Consider the following 23,835-nt stretch of genomic DNA (forward strand, 5'->3'; position numbering starts at 1 on the left):
GGTGTGATTGAAAAACATCAGATATTCTTAACAGCCAAGAATCATGAAGCAACAGACCAAACCGCCCCCAAACCACATTGCTTACCTTGGAAGGGAGCGATAAATCCTTATTCTGAGTACTGCTAAGAAGAAGAATCGAGTATTTATCTTCTTCCTATACGAACCTTCTTTCAAAGCAACCAGATAATTAATGAGGGGAATTTCTTTATGGAAGTCTACTAATACATGAAGAAGGAATAATAGAATCAGACTACCATAGTTATAGCCTTTATGAATTGCAAAACTAGCCCTAGAAAACGATCGTCAGTGGCTACTAATATTGTCAGGTAGAACATGAAGAGGATGAGTGGATGTAGCTGACTACACCTGACCCCACTGAGTATATGTCACACTGCGGAAGGAGAGACAGCCAGTTGTCATATGGCACCTGATGTGACGTGATAGGTAGTACACAGCTTTTCAAATATTGAACCCGTGCAAGGCCCTCAGTCTAACTACCAGTTTATAGGACATACGAGAGATAGAGGAATTTATTAAATGACACCTCAGCGATGCTATCAGCCAAGTCTTGAATTCTAGAAATTCTACAAGACAAATAATCCAGTTTCTTCAATAAGTAATAGTCAAGGATAAGAAGGATGGGAGATTGTTAGAGATTAGAGGAGAACGATAGGAAATATAAACCAAATATAATATGCAGACCTTGTTTGGATCCTGACTTGAGCAAACCCAAGTGAAATTTTAAAATGAAAATGAATTTCTGTGTTACATACATAATATACAAAATACAGTTTATACATTACAGTTGGGTTTGCTCAAGTTGGAATAGTTAGAATCTAACAATGACTGGATTTTAGATGATATCCTAGAATTGTTAATGTTTTATATGTAATACTAGTATTGTGTTCGTGTTAAAAATAGCCCTTCTCTCTCAGAGGCCAAATGAAATCTTTCCCAGTGAAGTGATAAAAATCTCTGCACTTGCTTTTCAATAATCCTATAAGGGGTTAAAAGGGGAGGGCTGGTAGCAGTTATTTATCTTGATGAGCCCAGGGGGTTTATGGCAGTATTTTTTCTGCATTTGAGTGTATGAAATTTGCCATCGTGAATTATTTCATTTTATCTTTTAATTTTTTGGAAGTCGTCTCTATGCCCAACCCGGCGCTCCAACCCATGACCCCGAGATCAAGAGTCGCATGCTCTGCCGACTAAGCCAGCCAGGTGTCCCGTGAATCTTTTAAATTGAAAAATGAACTTAGCTTTAGCAGACCGACTGAAGAGAACTTCACAAATCATCAAAATAAGTGAGGAGCTTCCAGATTTTTTCACCCTAAATATTTGGAGTACGTACGTCCGCAACCTACACCTGCAGAAATGGTGTAGAATGTATCCAACATAATTGCTTCGGTTGATTTGGACCCACGTGCACTTACGTTGAATCTCCTAGGTTTTAACACCCCAGAGAAATCCTTGAGGCAAATCTAACGCCGTGGCTGTGTGTTCTGTTGTATCTGCTTCTTACGGTGCTCCTAATATTTGTTTTCCAGGTACAGCAGGTCCAGACCGTACAGCAGGTACAACATGTGTACCCAGCCCAGGTGCAGTATGTGGAAGGAAGCGATACTGTCTATACCAATGGAGCAATGTAAGTTTGCGTGGGGGAGTATTTTCAATTCTCCCGCTTGGTTAGAGAGAAATGGTACTCTTTGACACATCCCACTATTCCCAAATGGTTCCCTTGTTTTCACAGTATTTTTTTTTTTTTTTACCAGAACAGTTATTGAGATTAGACTGATGTTTAGAGAATAGTCTGTGTCTGTTAAGAGTGTGTGTTGATTTTCCTTCTCACTTCATTTCAGTGGAATATTTCAAATTATGAAAAGTGTTAGGCCTTTGAATGGTTTTCAACAAGATGACAAAATTGTATACTCCTTGTTGGTGATTTCCGTATCTTCTTACTACCTTGTAAAACCTATACTTGTTGTTTTTATAAGTAAGGTGGATTTGTGTATGTTTTTGTCCGTAAGCCAATACACAACGAGGACCTTAGTTTTTGGGGGCATTTATTAAACTCCATAAGAGTACCTGATACTCAAATCTGTTTTTCCTGTCTGAACTTGTCCTTGCCCCCTTCCTGTCCGCCCCCTCCTCCCCCTCGAACTCATCACCTTTGCAGCAACAATAATGTACATTTGTAAATTTATACCAATTGTGTTTTTCAGCCACTTGGATTAAGATTCAAGATGTTATAGGTAAAGAGACTAAGAACTATTACAGGTCACCAGTATTGTTTTTATTTACCACTTGAGTGTTTATCTGGAATCTGTTGAATCTCTGCATGTCCCTGAAATGAATTCAAGTTCTCTCATTCTCTTCTGCCCGCCTCCCTTCTATGTTGGTGTGCCCCAAGTTGAAAACCTATGCTTTCTTTCTTCTTGCTGCACCTCCTGGTTTTGTGGGTTTCCAGGACATCAACCTATAACCTCTACAAGGGCAGGGATTTTTGTCCCTCTCTTCTTTTTTTTTCCCACCGCAACAAATCGAACACCAGAACAGTGCATGACGTGTGGCGAGAGTTCGGTTAATGTTACCTCTTGCTGTTGTAACAAAACAACTTAGAACCCTAGTTTAACTCTGTACGAGTTTTATAGTCATGACTAAGTCATGACTTTTTATTCTTCTTCCCTGGAAGGTGGGAGGATGGTAATCTCACCCTACTAAGAGTTGTCGTGGGGATTTAAGGAAATACAGTTACAGTAACTGACACAAGGCCTGGTAGACAATAGCTGATGGAAAACTGAAAGCTCTTCAGTGATCTTGACTCATTTCTCTGTTCTCATCGCTTTTAGCCACACTCCCACTGCCTTAACCCCTCCATTACCTATGAAATAAAATTCATCTCTCCCCCTTGTCATTCACCCCATTCCTTCGTGTCCAGCTTCCTGTCCCACCTGTCCTGGGAACAACCAGCTCTGTGCATCTTTCCCCAGATACTACCCTTACGAGCCTGTTTCTGGACATGCGGTTTTCTCTGCCTTCTATCCAGTCCCCCATCGTGGAGCCTCGTGTGATCTTTATCGACTGATTCATCATCTCCCCCGCCTTGTGACACGGACCCTCACTCTCCACTACAGTTAGTTTGTCCTCTTCCTTTAGGGTATGGACAACACTGTACCCCGACTTTCACTTCCAGCACCGAGCCAGGAAGAAATCTTTCCGAATGGGAACTGTTGTCATTTTGTTGTTTTCTTTACATCTGTTGAGGTGATTGGCACCTAATAAAGGGTCCGTGAATTTCTCTGGTCCAGCGAATCTGTAACTCTTTACATATTGTAGACACTGGCTGTTTCTTACCTGTTCGTTGTGTGGGACCAGGGCCTCCTGGATGGAGCCTGCTTTTAGAATCTCTGCCATACACCCACAGGACTGTTGGCATTTTCACCAAAAAAATAGATACACCTGCGTCTATTGGACTTGTATTCTACCAGGGAAAATGTTAGGGGTTTCTAGACACTGCTGGAGGTCACTCAGTTGTATTGTCATTTCATTCGTGCCTGTGGTTTATCTGTCACGAGAGCCCCAGAGTAAAGGCATCCTAGGCAAAGCCTTAACAAACCACCTCCCCTGCAGTGGAGGGCTAAGTTACCGCTCTACTGTCTTATTTCGGTAGCATTTTATCATACATATATTACAGCATTCTGTCAGCAGAGAATCCCAGCAAATCCGACAAATAGAAGTCTGAAAATATCAGGGCTTTTATTTTTGTCAGGTCATAAGAAGTCCAAAGGTAGCATATTGTGCAAATCATGAGCACGACATGGTGCAAATACAAAGGCTTATTGGAGAAAACCTTACAAGCTGACAGATAGCCGAGGGAGCATAACTGGACCCGGCTACCCCATGGGAATTGCTCTGGTAGATGTCTGGCCTCACAGAGTGAGGTATTTCCAGGGAGCAGGGGTAGTGAGTATGTAGTAGGGACAGATGGCTTTCTTAGGGGGGATTGGTGCCTGTGAAACGCTCTGCCATCAGCCTTGTCTTCCAACATGATTAACAGATCTGCTGAGCCAATCTAGAGGTAAGCTACCAAAAGACCATAGGAGATGATCCTCTAGAAACATCCAGAACTGTGCTTCCTTTAGTCTATTGCTAACATCAGTTTCGCAGCAATCAGGGCCACAGCAGAATATCAGGGCCACAATTTTCTGGTATGTCTGTGAGATGTCTGCTTCGGTTGCAATCATCATATCTACATTTCAGACAGGAAAAAGAGGATGTGTGTGTGTGTGTGTGTGTGTGTGTGTGTGTGTGTGTATTATTTATATATTTATATGTGTATATATGTCACGCACAAGCACATGGAGGCTTTCCCAGAAACGTCCAGCTCTCTTTTGCTTCTGTCCCCTGCCTTGTATCTTAATCGTGTCACAAAGTGGTGGTTAGCTGCAAGGGAGTCTGGGAAGACTGGCCTATAGCTTCCGTGTGTATGGTAGAAGGCAGCAGGGGAAAAGGGGCAATTGGAATGGGTATTGACACGGTGTCTAGCACAGTTTTTCATCACTAGTCCAAGGTAAGGCGGAGAGATTACTGGTATGTGGCTTCGTGAAAGTTGCACAACCCGCCTCACTGTTTTCATCTATGAAATGCAGATAGTTCTTTTTTCAAAAGCGCTTCGTGTCGCATTGTTATAAATAGGAAACAGTAAACTTCAGTTATTGCTGTAAGATTAAGCACTGTGGTTATTCTTTTTATGTTTTCCACTCGTGTTTTTGACCCTGAATTCTGCCTCTTGCCTTGTACATTTTTAAAACTACCCCACCACTGCCGTTAGGGTCATCCACACCGTAGGTAGATGCGAGATCGGTGAATTCATTCATTCACAGACCCTTGGAAAAACAACATGTCTAAAGTTGACTTCCTAAAACTACAAAGCCCGTTTAGATACAGAAATGATTCCAAGTAAATACCTCATGTCAACATGAATTTTCTATGGCTCACAGACTCAGTTGGTTAGATCATGACTAATGAGGTCTGGGTCGTGAGTTCATTTGCCACAAAGTCCGATTAGCTTCCACCCGGTCTGTGTGGGCTCAGATTGTATCCGCATCTCCCGCCAGTCACATCACAGAGTGCATGAACCCTTGCTGTAGAGAGAGAAGATGTATCTTTAAAAATCCTTCCGTTAAAATTTCAACTTCAGTGCAATTTTTGACCAAGATCCTGTAGCATCATTTTCATATTTACTAAAGACACATTGTCTCGTCAGGAATTCTACTCAAAATTTTAGTAGCTAGGGGACTATGAATATTTATTTCTCAAATATAACAAACTTTTTTTTTTCTCAGCTTAAGCTATTTCAGTCTTTCCATTACTTTGTATGCTGTTATTTGACTATGTACAGTGTTTGTCTCTAAAGTTCATTTTAGAGTCTTGGTATTCCCTCTTTTATTTGCTACACTTGCGTGCATGTTAGGAAAGAGTCCCCCGTATTCTTCCGTTCTACGACACTGAGTTAATAGCTAGGTAGCGTTTGACCCCCAACTTGGGCCCCAGTCAGATTCCTATGCCTAGTTTCAGCCAAGGACTTGAGACCACGTTCCAGTGCTGGCTGTTAGAGAATAGTTTTTTATGAAAGGAGGAGGCAGCTTAATTTGCTTTTCCTTCTAATAGTTTTCCCATGAATATTTTTCCAAAGCCTGGATCATAGTCTTGTCTTTTTGTACGGATTCTTAGAATTTACGATCGCTAATAATTTAGAACACTGTAATTAACCCAGCTGGAGAACATTACATACCATGTGGACACGGCCCAGTGCAATTGCTGTTTCTTCACATAGCTAATAAATCCATTTTTTTTTTAATGGAATGATTGTTTTTTCTCTCCCTACTCTCTTTTTTGACTCCTGTCCCCCCCCTCCACCAGTGACTCCTTCATCATGTTAGTCAAAATGGAAATAAAGACATCATACTATATCATGGCCAAGTTAAGAGTCTTTTTTGAAAAATGTTTTTAATTTTCAAGGATTTTCATGTATCACCCACTCTTTGAAGCTTGTCCACTGTTTAGAGAAGATCAGTGTTCTGAAATGACAGTGTCTTTATTGTATGCATATCTGTTGCAGTAAGAAAAGACTGGAGGAGGCCTTCTCTTAATCTTCCTGTTTAGATTATAGATTTCTCATCAACCCTGATACAGAATTTTATAAACTGTGTTTCACAGAATGTTATTCCTATAAAGTGTTCCGTGCTTTTCATAAGCAGGAAAACACTGCAAAGGCCTTTCTTTTGAGAACTCTAAATTTCTTTCTTTTTTTTTTTTTTTTTGAAAACTCTAAATTTCTTTTTTTTTTTGAGAACTCTAAATTTGTTTCTTTCTTTCTTTCTTTCTTTCTTTCTTTCTTTCTTTCTTTTAGGAACTCTAAATTTCTATTAGTCTTCTGAAGGCTCTGAGAAGTCCTCTGAGAAGAAAGGCAGTGTATTAAAAACTGAACCTCAGAATTCTTTTACCTTGAATAACATGCAGTCATATCACATGGTATACTTTGAGAGGTTGTACATTAATATATTGACACTGAGCAGATTTATTTAAAATCCCTAAGCATGCGTAGAGGACTAAATTTTAAAAAGTCACTTCTTGAAAATCTTACAGTTGGTGCATTTTCCAAAGCCACTTAAACTCTTCTTTTCATGTACTTTTAAAATGATTAATAAGAAACCTTAAAAGGGATACTCTTCAAGTTCCTTCTTTGTCTCTTGGTTCCAGGTAAGATTTTGCTTTCTTAGGAACATTTAAATGCTTCCTACTCTGAAGAACTGGGGTGTGGAATTTCTGTAATTGAGATTGAGAGGGTGTTTTCTTCATGTATGCTTCTCCTGATATGCACATGCAAACTGCTCTAGGATCTGGTTTGCCATTTGGGTTTCAGGAAGTATATCGCTGATAACTTAGGAAGTTCTTGGAGAGAGAACTGCCTCCCTGAGGCCTCTCTCCAGTTAGAGATGGGCCCATTTCATAAATAACATAAAAATTCCCCTCTTTTCAAATAAAGCAGACTTTCAAATATGGCTTCCAAAATGTCAGCAGTGGGAAGGTCATGGAGATCATTTATTTTAACCCTTACACCTTACAGATGAGTAAACAGAGGCCCTGACAGGTTGCCCAGCTAGTGTCTAGGGTTCCTATTTTCTGACCTTCAGTGCATGGTTGGTCCTTTCCAATGATCTGTAAGTAAAGGTCTTTTGATCCTGAGTCATTTGGGAGATTGGAGGGAAGGCCGGTTACATGATTGTGTGTCTTACTGTAGATAGATGGTTGAACTTATGATACTTTTATTCTTTAAAACTTAGAATCTGTTGTTATTCATATGAAAATCTTTTTGTGTTTATTTTAAAAATTGTCTTACACTTTTACAGTTACATTTATTTCATACATTTATAATGTTATTTGGTTATTCATAAAATGTATAGAAAAGTCCATACTTAATGATTTTTCAACATCAAATACTTTAGTTAAATAGTTTGCAAGACAAAGGCTATTATCTGGCTGTCCTGCCTATATCCCTTTTTGTTATTTTTCATTAGTAGAAATGAAATGATGCACATTAAGGGTAATTTGCTCTGTGATATTTTATATCCACTAGATTGATGTCCAGAATAGTTCTAGACCATAACACTTGGAAGAGTGTAGACACTTAAGTTTTCTCCTCCTCTCCTCTTCCCTCCTTTTATTAAAAAAGGAAAACATGAAAGAAATCCACCTGCCCTTTTTTAGGTGTAGAACCAAATTGTGTTACCAATTTTCTTAATGGAACTGCAGATACCCACGTTCTAAGATTTCTCCTACTGGCTACATTGTAACCTCAGACAGACAGCATTTGTGTGGCCAGATTTCCTAATCTGTGGAATGGAATTAATAATTAAAATCATTGCTTAATAACCAGGTCAGGTACGGGAATGGGAGGGAGTAATGAGGGAAATGGGATATGGGATAATTAGTATTGTCTGAAAAAAATATATTCGCTTTTCGTATAGGCACTCTACTCTTATAGAACTAACTGCAAAAGTAAAACTTGATAAAAAAAATCTCTACTTAAACTGTATCTGGAAGCTGGAGTGAGAAATCTTTGTTGAAGGCGTATGTTTGTAAAGGGTATGTATTTGGGAATCATGGTGTTGTGTCTTACAGGGAGGCTAATTAATGTCTTTTATTATATGAGTATAATCCCTTGGCTATCAAAAGTCCAAGAGTGGTTCACAAAGGCTGAGCTGTAATGACCAGAAAGAAGGTTCTAGAAAGGACAGCACCAACACATCTTAGTCCGGCCCTCAGCAGTAGTCAGTCTAATAGACCTGCCTCCCACAGAGTGCTCGGAAGCCCTGGACTGCCTTCAGTTCCACAGCAGGCCTGACTCAGGGTACGGAGCACCGCCTGTCTGCCTCGACTTAGCGCTCTGGCCTCAACAACACACGTACCTGCTTTAACTCCTTTTGTCCATGTTTCAGAGTGTTCCATCTCTGACAAATGCCTGGTCTCTCTCTTCTTCTTCATACTAAAACCTCTCAGGATTGGCCACATATTCTTCAGGCTGGCTTTCTTCTCCACATTACCATGAAATTGCACTTGTCAAAGTCATCGGTGACCTCCAGCTGTTAAGTCTAATAGACATTCTTCTAGATGAAATTTCCTTCATCTCAAACAGCCAACCCCACCACCTATTCTCTCCTTGAATCACTATCTCCTTTTGGCTTTTCTATATTTTTTTTTCTTAATTTATTTTTTTAATGTTTATTTATTTTTGAGAGAGAGACAAAGAGAATGCGAGCAGGGGAGGGGCAGAGAGAGAGGGACACACAGAATGTGAAGCAGGGTCCAGGCTCTGAGGTGTCAGCACAGAGCCCGACACGGGGCTCGAACCCACGGACTGTGAGATCATGACCTGAGCCGAAGTCGGACGCTTAACCAACTGAGCCGCCCAGATGCTCCTCCTTTTGGCTTTTCTGACTGTATTGTTCTGTTTTCTTCCTGTCTTGTTCGGTCTTCTTCATTCTTATTATGGGCCAAGTAATTTTTCTATGGCCTGAGTTCTGTGTACTTTCCCCCACTGGGGGAAAGTGGTCTCAATAGTCTCATGTTTGCTTTTGTTTCCTTTGCCTGAGGAGACCTATCTAGCAAAGGCCAAGGCCAATGTGAAAGAAATTACTACCTCTGTTTTCTCATAGGAGTTTTATGGTGTCAGTTCTTACATTTAGGTCTTTAATCCATTTTGAGTGTATTTTCATGTATGGGGTGGGGACCAGCATTTATTGAAGACATTGTCTTTTCTCCCTTGTTTATTCTTACTTCCTTTGTCATAGATTAATTGATCATATAAATGTGCCTACATTATAGGCTTATTTCTGGGCTATTCTGTTCATTGATCTATATGTCTGTTTCTGTGCCCGTATCATACAGTTTTGATTCCTACAGCTTTGTGTAGTATATCTTGAAATCTGGGATTGGGATACCTCCAGCTTGTTTTTTCTCAAGATTGCTCTGGGTCTTTTGTGGTTCCAGACAATTTTAGGATTATTTGTCCTAGTTCTATAAGAAACACTGCTGGTATTTTGAGAGAGGTTGCATTGAGTTTGTAAACTGCTTAGGAGGTAGGATGGACATTTTAACAATATTAATTCCTTCAACCCATGAGCATGGAAGGTCTCACCATTTGTTTGTGTCTTCAGTTTCTTTCATCAGTGTTTTATAGGTTTCACAGTACAGGTCTTTCACATCCTTGGTTGAATGTATTCCTAACTATTTTATTCTCTTTGGTGCAATTGTAAATGGAATTGTTAATTTCTCTTTCTGCTAATTTGTTATTAGTGTATAGAAACACAACTGATTTCTGCGTATTAATTTTATATCCTGCAGCTTTACTGAAATGTTACTTGGTTGTTTTAAATACCTCAGGGAAAATGATCGGAACTAAATGGAAATGCTGTTAACATGGTATTCACACAGCTTTCTTGGGTGCGGGGGGAGGGTCTTTTTTTTCCTTTGCAAAACATTTTTGGGCTTACGTGCATGTATGTGGTTGCTCAGTTTTTGTTTTTGCTTTCAAGTGTGCAAGACAGTATTATTAGCCATCATTACAGTGCCGTACATTAGACCCCCCCCAGAACTTACTCTTTAACTGAAAAGTTTATGTTTTTTGATCATCATCTCCCATTTCTCCCAGCTCCAGCCCCTGGCAACCACCATTCTACTCCCTGTTCTTGTAAGTTAAACTTTTTATATTCCACATATAAGGGAGATTATATAGTACTTATCTTTCTCTACCTGACTTAGTAATTAGTATTACGTCTTCAAAGTTTATCTATGTTTTTGCAACGGCTGAATGATACTCCATTGTTTATATGTATACCACATTTTCTGTATCCATTCGTTCATCTGTTGATGAACAAGTTAGGTTGTCCGCACGCCTTGGCTATTACGAACAATGCTGCTGTGAACGTCCAAGGGCAGACACCTCTTTGAGACACTCATTTCATTTCGTTCAGATGTGCACCCAGAGTGGCATCGCCACATTATATGGTAGCTCTGAAACAGAATGGAGCGTCCAGAAACAGGCCATAAATTCAAGCATGTACCGTCAACCAATCCTTGACAAAGGCACAAGAATACACGATAGGAAAAGGGTAATCTCTTCAGTAAATGGTGTTAAGAAAAGCTGGGTATCCACATGCAAAAGAATGAAATTGGACCGCTATGTTACAGCACTCAAAAAAATTGAAGTAGATTAAAGACTTAAGTATAAGACCTGAAGCTACAAAACCCCTAAAAGAAAACATAGGGTGTAAGCTCCTTGACATCAGTCTTGGCAGTGATGTTTGAGATCTGATACCAAAAGCACAGGCAACAGAAACAAAAATAAACAAAGTATACTCATTAAACTAAAAGGCTTGTCTGCACAGAAAGGAAACCATCAGCAAAATGAAAAGGCAGCCTACCAAATGGGAGAAAATATCTGTAAACCGTATATCTGAAAGAAGTTGCTATCTAAAATACATAAGAGACTCGCATGACTCAAAAGCCAAAAAAAAAAAAAAAAAAGAGAAAAAGAAAAAAAGAAAAAAAAAAAAAACGGCAAATAATCCAATTAGAGAATGGGCTAAGGACCTGAATAGACATTTTTTCAAAGAAGACATACACACAGCCCACAGGTACATGAAAAAGTTCTCAGCACCACTAATCATCAGGGAAATGCTATTATCAAAAAGACAAGAAATAACAAGTGTTGATGAGGATGTGGAGAAAAGGAATCCTTGTGCACTGTTGGTGGGAACATAAATTGGTACAGCCATTATGGAAAACAGTATGAAGTTTCCTCAAAAAGTTAAAAATAGAACTACCCTTTGATCCAGCTCAGTTTTTCTTATTTATAAATTTAGACCAGGGACTCTGGATCAAAATCTTTTATGATCCGTTTCAACCACAGTTGTTTTGAGTGCACATGCACTTTCCTGACTTACGTTGTCAGGACAAATGTACTTACTACGTGAACCTTTTTTGCTGTGCTTAAAAAACCACTTGGGAGCAATGGAAATTTTAGTAATGCTCCTCTGGGTTAGCTGCAATTGACTAGAAAACTCCTTTATAACAGCCAACTTGAGACTTTTGAAAAAACTCAGACTAAAGGAGCTAATAGTTGTGACACAGTACTTTTTTCCTTCATACCTGTGAGATAGGGGTTGTACATTTTTAATATCCTTCAGTCCAGTGGTTCTCAGAGTTCCACAGACCAGCAGCACTGACCATCACCTGAGAACTTGTTAGAAGCGCCAGCCTGGTTCTATAGGATCAGGAGTTTTGGGAGCGGGGTCTAATAATCTGTGTTTCAGCAAGCCCTCCTGGTGATTCTGATGGATGCTCAAGTGTGAGAACCACATTCCTTTATTATAGAAAAAAAGAATTTAAATACAAAGTATAAACATCCAGTTATCTGCATGTAATGGTAATAGGATGATATAAATTTGAAGTTTCAATTCCAATACCTTGTACATTATCAACACGTATAGTAATGAAAATCCTACGGATGAATGAGAAAGTTCAATTAGTTGTTGCCAGAAAGCTTAACATTCATTCTTTCATTTCCTCCCTAGTTGTTGTGGCAACAAATCAATAAATGCATTTAATTTTTACTTACTTGAAATAAGCTTGCCTTCTGAATGGAAATCAAGCCAAGTGTTTTGTTAGTGATTCTGAGTAGTATTTCTTACTTTATATTTTAATCTGTTGTTTTTTATTCTTGGGTAATAATAAGAGGTTAAGTGTTGTGTCACGTGAATTCCTTTCTGAACTACTGTTTTCCCCCTGGTGTCTTTCACAAAATGGAAATGTCACCGCTCCTCTGTTGCATCCTCTGGCTTCAGTCTGACTTGAAGCATTCAAAAGGAGATCTGTTTGGAAACTCAAATAAATCATACATGCCGGCCAGCCAGAGATTATATACTGTATGAACGCAGTTTGTGGAAGGTTCCAAATAATGTGGCTCCTTCCATGCGGGGCATTTGTGATGCACATAAAACCTTCATAATGGAAAACTGTTGAAGGCAAGGCTCTTGATTTCAAGCAACAGAAACCAACTCTGGCTTCTTTAAGCAAAACATAGGATTTATTGAAAGGTACTTGTGACTGAAGAAGTCTGCAGAGTATGACTGAAAAAGGTTAGGCAGCACCCAGACCATAGATAAAACCCCGTCCAAGAAGTCCAAGGTGCCTCTGCTACCACTAAATTCTGCTCATGACTATGTAAAAGGGGTAGCAGTTCTCTTTTTTAAAAAATATTTATTTATTTATTTATTTATTTATTTTTGAAAGAGAGCATTGTGGAGAGAGAGAGAGAGAGAGAGAGAGAGAGAGAGAGACAGACAGACAGAGAATCCCAAAGGGGCTCCACGCTGTCAGCACAGAGCCCAACACGGGGCTTGAACTCCCAAACCATTAGATCATGACCTGAGCCAAAACCAAAGTCGGACACTTAACCGACTGAGCCACCCAGGTGCCCCAACAATTCCTCACCCACGTGATTCACCTAATGCCGATTAAGTGAGATAATATATCTTCCATATTTAAAAATAATTCCTCCTAGTTCCCAAATTTTCCAAGTTCTCCGTGGTGCTCTCAAAGTTTTAGAAAATATTTAAAAGACATCCTGGCTACTTTCAGTTACCTATTTCCTCAATCTACTCCAATAAATCAAATATTGCTATCAGGACACTGAAACACTTTGGAATAAGATCACCTCCTATCATGTCTGATGAACATGTTCCAGAATCATGTCACATGACCCACTTGCAGCACTGGGACCCGTTTGCCACTCCCTTTTCTCATGGTTTCCAGCTACCTCCCTGGCTTCAGGCTTTTTTTTTTTTTTCCAGGTTATTTCTCTGGCTGGAACATTCCTTCACCTTTCCGGACCCAAGCCTCCTTACCCCTGCCCCACTTTAGTACTAAATTCAGATTTCTTGCCAGAGTTCATAACAGTGTTTTTCAAACTTGTAAACTACCATCCACAGTTAGATGTACATTTTATACTCAGGTCAATGCACACGTGAGCATATGCATACACACACCATGTATTTATATGATAGAAACAAACGTTCCTCAAAATAACCCTTCCCCTCACTAGGTATAATATGCTAGAATGTCGGCTGGCTATGCTAGTCTCTTTTTGTAATGCTGTTGTGACCTGTTAAAACTGTAAATGTGACCGACAGTTTAAAAAATTATTTAAGCTATTTGCATGTTTAATTTTTACCTACGTTTTAAACCTCATTTCTTTCTAATATCCTTCTCATTTCTAATTTCTTCCTAAATATCAGGATCTTCGTTGTGTTGTGACTTTGCACATGCTGTGCTCTCTTCCCGATAGGTTTTTCTTTCCGCTTTCCATAGAGAGGACTCCTTTTCCTTTTTTAGTTTTAAGCTACATATCTCTTCTTTGGGGTTACATTACTTGACTACTCTAATATGCTCCCTTCCATTTATTATCTTTCGTATTCAATTTTTATTTCATGAACTTAGGAAAATTCCTAATTATCTTATTTCATATATTTGTGATCACCTACTCCTCATATCATATAGCCCTTAATGACAGTAGATGTCATGTCTGTTTTGTTCTTTTATTCTGGGTGCTAGAATAGATGCCCAGTAAATACTTGTTAAAAGAATGTGTACAGAGTAGCCAGTGAAGAATAAAACATTATACGAATGTAAGATATTATAATGATCCACATTACCATATTCTGTCTTCATAATAAATTTTATGTAATAAAACTTGCAAGATATTTTATTTCCTTAATTTACCATTTTCGTGCCATTGCTTAATTTTATAGTTGCCTGGCTTATTGGTGGGAGGATTTTCAAAACCTGGGTAAAACACAAAGCACATAGTTTGCAGATATTATATAGCTGGACTTGTGGATAAGACACTTGACGCTAAAGAAAATAGAAAATAGGTTATAGCTAAGGTAAATTGACATAATCATTCTAGTAAATAAGCGGGCTGGGACTATTCAGGGTCATGCTTAGCCAGAGTGTATGCTGAGGCATGATGGGATACAAACAGCACTAATTTCCTGAATTCACTGGATCAGTCCTGACATTCACACAGAACCTTATAAAAGAGTCAGCTACGAAGAAGCTTCTGTTAGCAAGCATGCACATACCTATGTATTTACCTCCATTACTGGATACACAGGCAGAACAATGGAAAGTGTTCTCTTCTGCTGTAGAAATAATATGACACATTATTTTCGTAACAGTCTTTGGCAATCAATAAAGAACGAGCAAAGGGAACACAGTAGCATTTTTCAAATGTGCACAGAACTGCCTGGGAATTTTAGCTGTTTCCGAAATGTGTGGTCCAGAAATAGTGAGCTGCTTTCAGCCTGATATGCCAAATATTGAGTAATTTTCTGGAACGTATGTGTTGGAAATTTGGGGGGGGGGGGGTTGGGAAATAGTGTGCAAGCCATAACTCACATGTATTCATGATACGTTATGAAAGATAGGCTGATCTCAGGTATCAGAATTAAAGAGTCATTGCTTCTACTACGTAAGAAAGAACTGTTTTGGCTGTTGTCTGCTTTTTTTTTTTTTTTTTTTTTACATACATTTTTCAGTATTTATCCAGGAGTTTAGAACATGCAGACATGGCAGAGAACTTTAGAAGTTATCTGTGCATGGCTCTGGCTCCAGCTCCAGGCAGAAATCCAGCACTGGGTTAATGCTTATCTTCTTAACCTTTGAAGGACAGGACTAAGGATATTGTGGTCTGCCTCTATGACCCAGTTTAAGAGTCTCCTCTCCTCCCACTGTAAGTGTTGATTTGTCAGAGACAAATTCAGAAACCATTCACGACACTTCATTTCGTGATAAAATGTGTTCTTCCCTGCCCCTCCCCCCCCCAGCTGAAATTGTCAGTCTTTACCCCAATATGTGTTTGTGCAGTAGCCAAGACTTTTCCCCCCACGTGATGGCAAATATGGATGAGGCACATTCTTCAGTGACTTTTCTCCTCCTCGCGTTCTTTTCTCACTTTCTAGCTCACGAATCATCTCTAACTACTAGAAGGATGTATGAAAATAAAAGTCGATTGCCATATTTTCATACTGATTTGCGGGCTATAGAGATTTTGTATACCTACGGTGCATTTGTTTGTACTACCCTTGTTCACTGAGTACTTAGTATATCGAGGAGGCATGTCCAACAGATGGAGTGATTCAGATCCCTCGGAGTGTTTCTCTTATGATAGAGTGGCGATCTACTCTACTCTACTCTTGGTTCTTCCACGATCATAGACTCTCTAAACTCCCACCCCTTGAGGTGGTTAAGTATCCTCTGAAACAACCCTGCCCTGTCCATCTCTCCTTGTTGATCACTGTGCGTCCGTCTTCTGCGATTGTGGTGCTAGGAGACAGTGAGCTCAGGTGTAAGGAAATCCCCGGTAGCCACAGGAAGTTCATACATTCCCTGGACGACCTTGTAGAGATTTCTTCCCATGGTCGTTCACAAATATTTTTGACATGCATAAAAAGTTATTTCTTTGTGATGAAATCGTTGAAAGCGTGGGCTAAGTGCAGACTCCAACAAATCTTTTTTTTTTTTTTTTTTTTTTTTTTTTTACTAGCTGTTTGCTTTGGGCAAGGCTATGCAATCTATCTAACCTTTTCTAAACAATTACTCACCTTGTCTGTGAAATAGAAATTAGAGTAGTACCCATCTCATAGAGTTGTAATGAGGATTAAATGAGTTAACATCTGAAAAGCACATAAAATAGTGCCCGTTGCATCAGAACTGGTCAGTAAATATTCTCTATTATTAGCTATTAGGTGTTTCATTTGTGAAATCAAGTTAGTGCTAGGAGCACGCGTAATCATTTTGTTTGGACCATGAAAAGGAAGGCCAGCAGCATACCCACCTTTGTGGAAATATTTATTGTCACCTATTTATTTCTACACTTTACTTGGCTTTACTTAAATAGCAACAAAAGACGGTTATTTTCAGTGCAATGAAATAGGGTCATTGTCATATTTGGATAAATTAAAGTGACCGCATTTCTCTTTTTTACCTAAATTTGAAATCAACATGGCTATTCTTTGAAATATAAATGGACTTCCAGTTGGGAAATAGAACCATGATGTATATGTATTTTAAATGGCATCTTTCTATGTGTAAAAAAGCGTTCTCTGTGGAGTTATTTCAATCATCACCCCAAACTAAATTTTGTACTTGGATCTGTGCTCTTTCAGGAAAGCAGTAACTTTACCGAGTGGAGAATACTTTTGGAACATCTTCATCATTTTACTAGAATATACATTATAAATTATATTACAAGTATCCATTGTAATGGGTTTAAATGACCTGCTTTCAGCGACACCAAAACATCTCGAAATAGTTTACGTAACTTCTCATGTGTTCACAAAACAAAGAAGGATTTATGTTTTAGAAATTGATGAAAGTGGCTATTATGTCAAATATACTTTTAAATAGAATCGTATTTTTATTTGTTGACTAGTGTGCCTGCTGGATACCAGCAGGTGCGTTAAGTGTTGAGGGCACAGATGGGAATAAAATGTGATTTCACAGGAGTACGGAGACATGAGGAAATTAGCAGTAAGTGCATTAAAAGCTGTTTCAGGTTTGCACAGGGTGTCGGGAGACGACAGGGAACAAAACGCAACAGCCCTACTGGGAGTGGCCACAGAGGGCAAGGGGTGCAGAAAAATAGTTCTGGGAGGAACCAGTGAAAAGATCAGCGTGGTGTGAGTGAGGAAAGCGTTTGAAGACATGGCTAGTCCCACGTCCAGAGAGCACAGGGGGCACCGGCCCTCGCAGCTTCCTGTAAGGCAGATCAAGGGTTTAGAATTTCTTCTGGAGGCCAGGGAGAATCATGGAGAGGTTTTTAAGAAAACTTTTATTTTCGGATTTGAATTTTAGAAAAGTTAGTTCCCCTGGCAGCAAATCTGAAGATAGATTGGAAGAGAACCAAGTTAGAGGAAAGAAAGCCAGCGAGAGGGCAATTATAATAGAGAATATTGTGAGTGAAGGCAGTGCGTATGAAAATGGAAAGGAGAATTGAAAAATTATTTAGAAGGTAAAATTAGGAAGACTTAGTGACTGATGTCGGGCTGGATGAGGAAAGAGTCAGTAATAATTTCCAAAGCTGACGATGATGCTGCCCTCCGCCCTGAAGTGGGGGGACGATGCGAAAAGGAGCAAGAGAGATGGAGAATTTCTTTCTAGTCGTATGTTAAATCTTACACAGGGGACTTCCCATGTATCGTGGGGTTTCCTGGTAGAGATACCCAGGTGGCTGTTAGAAACCAGATTTCAAATTCTTAAAGATAGAATCACAAAGTAGAGAGAGAGATTAATTTAGGTAAGGTCATTTACTATAAGCATGGTAAAAAGAGGTGATCTGAATAAAAAGGAGAAAAAAAAAAAAAACTAAAAATGGAGACCTCAGAAACTCTTAGTATTTAAAATCCCAGAAAGCTGGAGCTTCCAAAAGGTTCTTGAAAGGTAATGGTGGAAAAAGGTGGAGAAGAAATGCTATAGAAACTTAAGAAATGAGAGAGGTTAGGACCGAGTTACTTTATGTATACATAGAGGAGAGCTGAGAACATAGACACCAAACTATCAGGAGTGGCTAGCTCTGGAGTGTGGCAGGTTGAAGAGAATGATGATAGAACTGGGAATTTTAATATTTGAGTTTTCGATATTTGAATTTTTTTAAGTAAAAGTATTTTATACCTCTCCGTCCTACTTTTGCAACTTGTGGTGAGCTTCTAATTATTTCAGAATGAGAAGTGAAAAGCCAAAGTCAGGTTAAAATTTGAATTAGAGTCCATTGGAAATGGAAAATACATCAGGCAAATAAGCTATTTAATCAGAACAGGAGAAGGAAGGAAAGGGCGCCACGGAGCGGTCAACAACGTTATGCTACAGACTGGTCAAAAAAGATAAGGATTCACTGCAGCCTTTTAGCTTGGTATTTAGATTTGGTCACAAGTGACCTTATTAAAAGCAAGTGCAATGAGAAGCCAAGGGCAGAAGCTTAACTCCACTTGTTGCCAAGTGGAAAGTGAGGACATGCAACGATGGCACAGTCTTCTCCTCCAACAGAAACCTGAGTGTGAAGGAAGAGAAGGGGTTAGAGAGCGGGACTGAGGGTCCAGGGTGAGTGAACTCTTTGCTCAAGGTCCTTACGGTGGCCAGAAAGAGATCCAAGCCCGCTCCCTTGGTCATGAAAGCTGCTTGCCGGCCATCCAAGAATGGGGAGTAGCAGGGCGAGTTGACTCATCAGCCCCCTTCCTAAAACTGGGATCCGCAGGAAGTGTTCTAAGGAATCGGACAAGTTGTTCAGCAAGATTTCTTACATGGACGAGACCTGAACTTATCTATACGCTGGAGGTAGGCACTGGCTGAGGGCAAAAAAGCTCTCAAGTACAGAGGAGTATTGAGGTAGTCTCATTTGGAAAGTCAACCCAACTATGTCCGGAGTCAAGTTTCATGCAAAAATGCCAAACTTGCCTTGTTCCAAAGACTAATAAGCTAACTGATGTCATTTAAACATATATTCACGCTAGAAAAAAAAAATCATTCAGATGATAGAAATAAGCTACTAAATTGCTTCCTTTTTCCTTCTTCTTCTAAAGCCGAACAACAACTTACCCTTACACAGAAACGCAGATGTACAGCCAAAACACTGGAGGGAATTACTTTGATACTCAAGGGAGTTCTGCGCAGGTGACTACCGTGGTTTCGTCCCACAGCATGGTGGGCACCGGTGGGATTCAGATGGGCGTCACCGGAGGACAACTCATCAGCAGCTCTGGAGGAACCTATCTTATCGGCAATTCTATGGAGAACTCTGGTCACTCAGTGACACACACTACTCGGGCCTCCCCAGCGACAGTAAGTATCTCAGTTTTGACTTGTTCCATTTAGCTTCTTGCTAGCGCCTACGGTACATTTTCCTCTCTGGAGGGGAGAAAACAACACAGACTGGGCTGGGCAAGACTGTGTCGAGCAGTTTGAGTACTGTGGCATTACCCAGGGTGTGGTACATGTGGTATTATTGTGCAGAACAATATTGATGTTGTGCCCCACAATTAGGTGAATTGGGAAGTTGTTATTAATAATGGAAAGATGGGTGTGTCTTACTCATTAATGCTGATTTTCATAGGCTTCCTTCAGTCATATTCAGTAAAATTAATTTCTGTGGAAAGAAATTACTTTCATATTATGTGGATTGACACTGCTTTAGGAGATAAAAGCCAGGAAGTAATAGAGTAAAATACAACTTAGTTTGGAATTTTCACGAACAGTGATATTTATGTTAACTCATCACTGGAGAAGTTACCATACGTAGAATAGCATTTCCCAAACCTTACATATTTAGTTTGGCCATATTCACACCACCTCTACTGTTATTTACTTAACGTATTTTTAAAATTGATTCACTTCTAAAACCGTGTGTCCTTTTTTTTCTAAAGTCCATGAAAACCCATACTTAAATAGTGAAAACAAAAGTGTTTACCCAGGTGCCATATTGTAAAGTCAGTTTGCATTCTGCCACAGAGACGCTTGGGAAAGCACTGATCTAGGTGATTCCAGCGAAAAAGCATCCACGTTGGCTCTGATGATAGGCATGAGGAAGCCGAACACACCTACATATTTGAATTTTCACGCTTTTAAAGTTTAAGAAAAATACTTATTTTGACACAAGAAATTGTCATGTGTTGAAAGGCCGTCATAGAAGTAGGAATAGAAAGCTGTGCAGAATTTGATATCATCAAACTCTATCCCAAGGTTTCCCTGCTCACCGCAGCTAAGTGTTAAGGAGAATATTCACTGAGAACCGCCTGGCAGAAGTGGCAATGGAATTGATCTCATAGGTGCCTCATGTAAAGGGGAGCTGGGGATTTGAATTCAGTGCATTTCGTGATCTTACCGTATGTTTTGTTCTTACAACGAAACAGAGATAGAAACACATTTGGTAGAAAATAATTACGAGAGGCTTTATAGCTCTCATTTTATGGATTTTCCTCGAGATATAATATGTACTTGGTAAGTATTTTGTACGTAATTTTTTGGTTGGTAATCAATACACGTGTTCATACTTTTCATCATTTAGTACCTTTTCCCTACTCCATTTCTTAAAGCCCATTATATTTAATTTACCGCTTCCTGCTAACATCAGAACAAGATGACCTAGCCATTCTGAGGGAGAGCTCTTTTTTGTACTTTTTTTCTTTGTGTTGTGAAGCATTTCTTATGTGTGTTCGTCTCTTGCTTTTAATAACACTAAATGTGGCATTCCCAAACTTTTTTTGTCACTCCAGGATATTTATGTAGATTAGGGACGCAATCATGGCTTCTCTGGACCTCAGTTCCCCTCACAGCAAAACAAGGGCTTAGTCAAACCGAGTGATTTCCTAATTTCCTCCCAGCTTTAAAAATCATAATATTTACAAAGGAATTGTAAAATGTTATAGATGTAAAAGTAACTCCACCTTGACCATTAAAGGAAAAGAGGTAGATTAGGTTTCGGTACTTTATAGCGTGCCTGATAAGGGCCCCCCAGAAAAGTCATTTTCAGTGGAAAGAGAAACACTTGTCATTTATCAAGGCCTTAGGAAGACTGACGAATGGGGAGAAAGAGTTCTTTCCCACTTTGCTTTCATCACCCTCTCCCATGCTGGCGTACCATCTGTCCATCCCCAATCCTTCTCCTGGCTCTCCTGCTTGCCTTCACACTGAAGGCAGCCTCGCTGTTAAACATCTTCATCCACTCGATGGGGGTTTACTAAATGTACGAGCGTTATCGCTGAGTTATTGAAATTGAATATTCTGGGTCGTGGCGATACAGGTGCAAACGTCACGAAGGAAGTTTTATAGGTTTTGTTTTGTTTGGTTCTCTACGTAGACCGTGAGAAGTGGCATTGCTCCTTAAGCTATCCATCACACAGATTTGGTGTGTGATTTGTATTATCTTAATTGGTAAATTAAAGTAACACTTAAAATAACTGAATTATAATCACCGGGCATAGTGGAAACCTCTTTAAAAAAATAGTCAATTCATAGTGTTAATTGTATATATTAATTTATTCTCACCAAATTAATGTTTAAGGGTAATATTTAAGGATGTTCTTTGGTAGCTTGTTTTCTTCTTTTACAAGAAAATTTCCTTTTTAGCAAAAGGAGTAAAAAAGTGAAATAAAAAGATGGCTTTTGCACGGAAAACTCATAAGGTGCCTCCTCAGAGCACATGTCACAGTGTCCTGTGATGGATACATACTGTCTAAATATACATCTGCTAGTGTTTATTGTATTATCTTACATTTATGACCAAGATTTATATTTGATTTAGACCCCCCCCCCCATATAGCCCTGAATATCTTCATCTCCATCATTCACAGCTGTGTGCACAGTTTCACATCTGTTACTGTAGTAAAGCTAACAAAGTTGAAGGGCCGTGAAAACTATTTAAGATTTTCTACCATTCTCCTTTTGCCAAACGTTAGAAAATTTGTGGCTTCTGATTGTTTAGACTCCTAGAACTCAAGATTTTTTGAGAGAGCCCATGTCCTTAAAGGGAATTTACTGATTTTCACGTAGCTTTTTCATTCTCTGCACACCCAAACAAAGAATGTGCGTGAGCACAATCTCTAACAACTTGTTGGCCAAGACTCAAGGCATTTCTTTCAAACATTGAGCAGGGCTGTGCCATTGAAGTTTCTTTCTCTGGCTGTTCTATAGAGTTCAGCCTATCACCTGTGGCATGCCCAACACAGCTGACCAGGTAGTAGTAGCCTCTGCTGTGGTCAGAATTCCCTCCTGGGAAATAGTCAGTTGGGCTGTTCCTTAAGAGGCTATAATAAGTGGAATATGTAGTCAGTTAATTTGGTTGATGCGGAGCTAGTTTGAGCTCTTGGGAACAACACAAACCTTTACTCGGTTTATGGGTAGCAAGGTTTCCTGCTCCAGGTCTCAGAATCATTGCCTTCACTCTCTTATATCTGGCCTCAGTCTATACAGAAATACTTCTATCTGAATTTAGTAGGAATAACTGCTGAATCAAAGGAAGGTTTACTCCAATGTGCAAACCAGTTCCTAGGATATGCCAGTGGGAACGAAAAGATCATTTTAAATTGACGCCGTTACTAAGAAAAATAAAGAAATAGCACTTGAAATATTTTCTGACCTAGTCTCAGTATACAACCATCTGTCTTATACTAGAAGGCTCTCTGAATCATTAACAGAGAATTTGCTTTTGAGCATATGATTTCTTTTAGTTTCATACCTTTAAGTGAAAAAATATTTTATATAACATGTTTTCATATTTGATCCCTGCATTGTAAAAATGTCCAGATTTCAAGTTAAATAGAAATATCAGAATTTTCTAAAAGATTATGATAGTAACAAATATAGTTTTATTTTATGAATGTATTATGCTATAAACTACTGATATTCAGATTTGGCCAAAATGCTACTCCTTTTACTTACTGTATTTTTTTTCACTTGGTCAGTGGAGTCCATGTGTATAAACTTTATATAATAGGTATATATGTTTTTACTTACACAAACATGTGTATACACACATTTAATAGGCATTTCCTACTGCTAGTATTAAATAAGTGTCAAAACGATGAGCATTTTTATTGGAACATCACTGGATGTGAGTTCAGCTAAGCTGCTACCTGAATAAATGGTTTACATTTTATAAAACTAATAATTCCATGGATCTATTTATTGTTAATATGTCAGTGCACATGGACATTATGGCAGAAGACTTAGCTTCAGTCACGGCTCTAGCTCGTCATATACTTTGACCTTTCTCCTAACCGCATCACCATGATGTTTCCTTGTATGTCTTTATCCATTTAAAACTGTGATTTTTCTTCATTGTTTTTCTGTATAACCATACCATTTGTAGAATTTTTAGAATTTTGGAACCTGAGCCCAATTTGCATTTGAGGCTCAGAAGCTTGTGATTGTAGTTAGTGATATTTTTGTGCTCATCACAACATAGTTATCCCAGACTTTATAATAATTAGCAATTTAAGAAGCTTTATTTACTCACTTCTCTATAAAATAACATTTGTGTTCTTATAATTAGATGGTTATTTATGGAGGGTTTTTTTTTCTCTTCTTGTTAACTAAATAAGATTACATTAATCATTTTTTAGACTGTGATATGAAAGCTAATTTTTATACCTTTCTATATATACGTTTAGTAATTATATATGTTAAATGGCTCTTGCTAAAAGTAGATCCCACCAAAAGGCA

General features: G+C 39.0%; 1 protein-coding gene across 10 annotated transcripts in view; it reads left to right on the forward strand.

Moving 5' to 3' along the window:
- RFX3 (regulatory factor X3) overlaps positions 1-23,835 on the forward strand; it is a 286,452-nt gene that overhangs the window by 167,704 nt on the left and 94,913 nt on the right. For 8 of the 10 annotated variants that reach the window (XM_078436058.2, XM_078436061.2, XM_078436060.2 and 5 more), the window contains 3 exons: positions 1,548-1,645; positions 10,214-10,252; positions 19,200-19,458. In XM_078436058.2, coding sequence (XP_078292184.1) covers positions 1,548-1,645; positions 10,214-10,252; positions 19,200-19,458 — 396 coding nt within the window. The remainder of the gene's footprint in view (positions 1-1,547; positions 1,646-10,213; positions 10,253-19,199; positions 19,459-23,835) is intronic. The other 2 variants (XM_078436059.2, XM_078436064.2) reach the window with 1 other exon arrangement.

Source organism: Panthera onca, chromosome D4 (assembly GCF_046562875.1).
Source record: "Panthera onca isolate mPanOnc1 chromosome D4, mPanOnc1 haplotype 2, whole genome shotgun sequence".
Lineage (NCBI taxonomy): Eukaryota > Metazoa > Chordata > Mammalia > Carnivora > Felidae > Panthera > Panthera onca.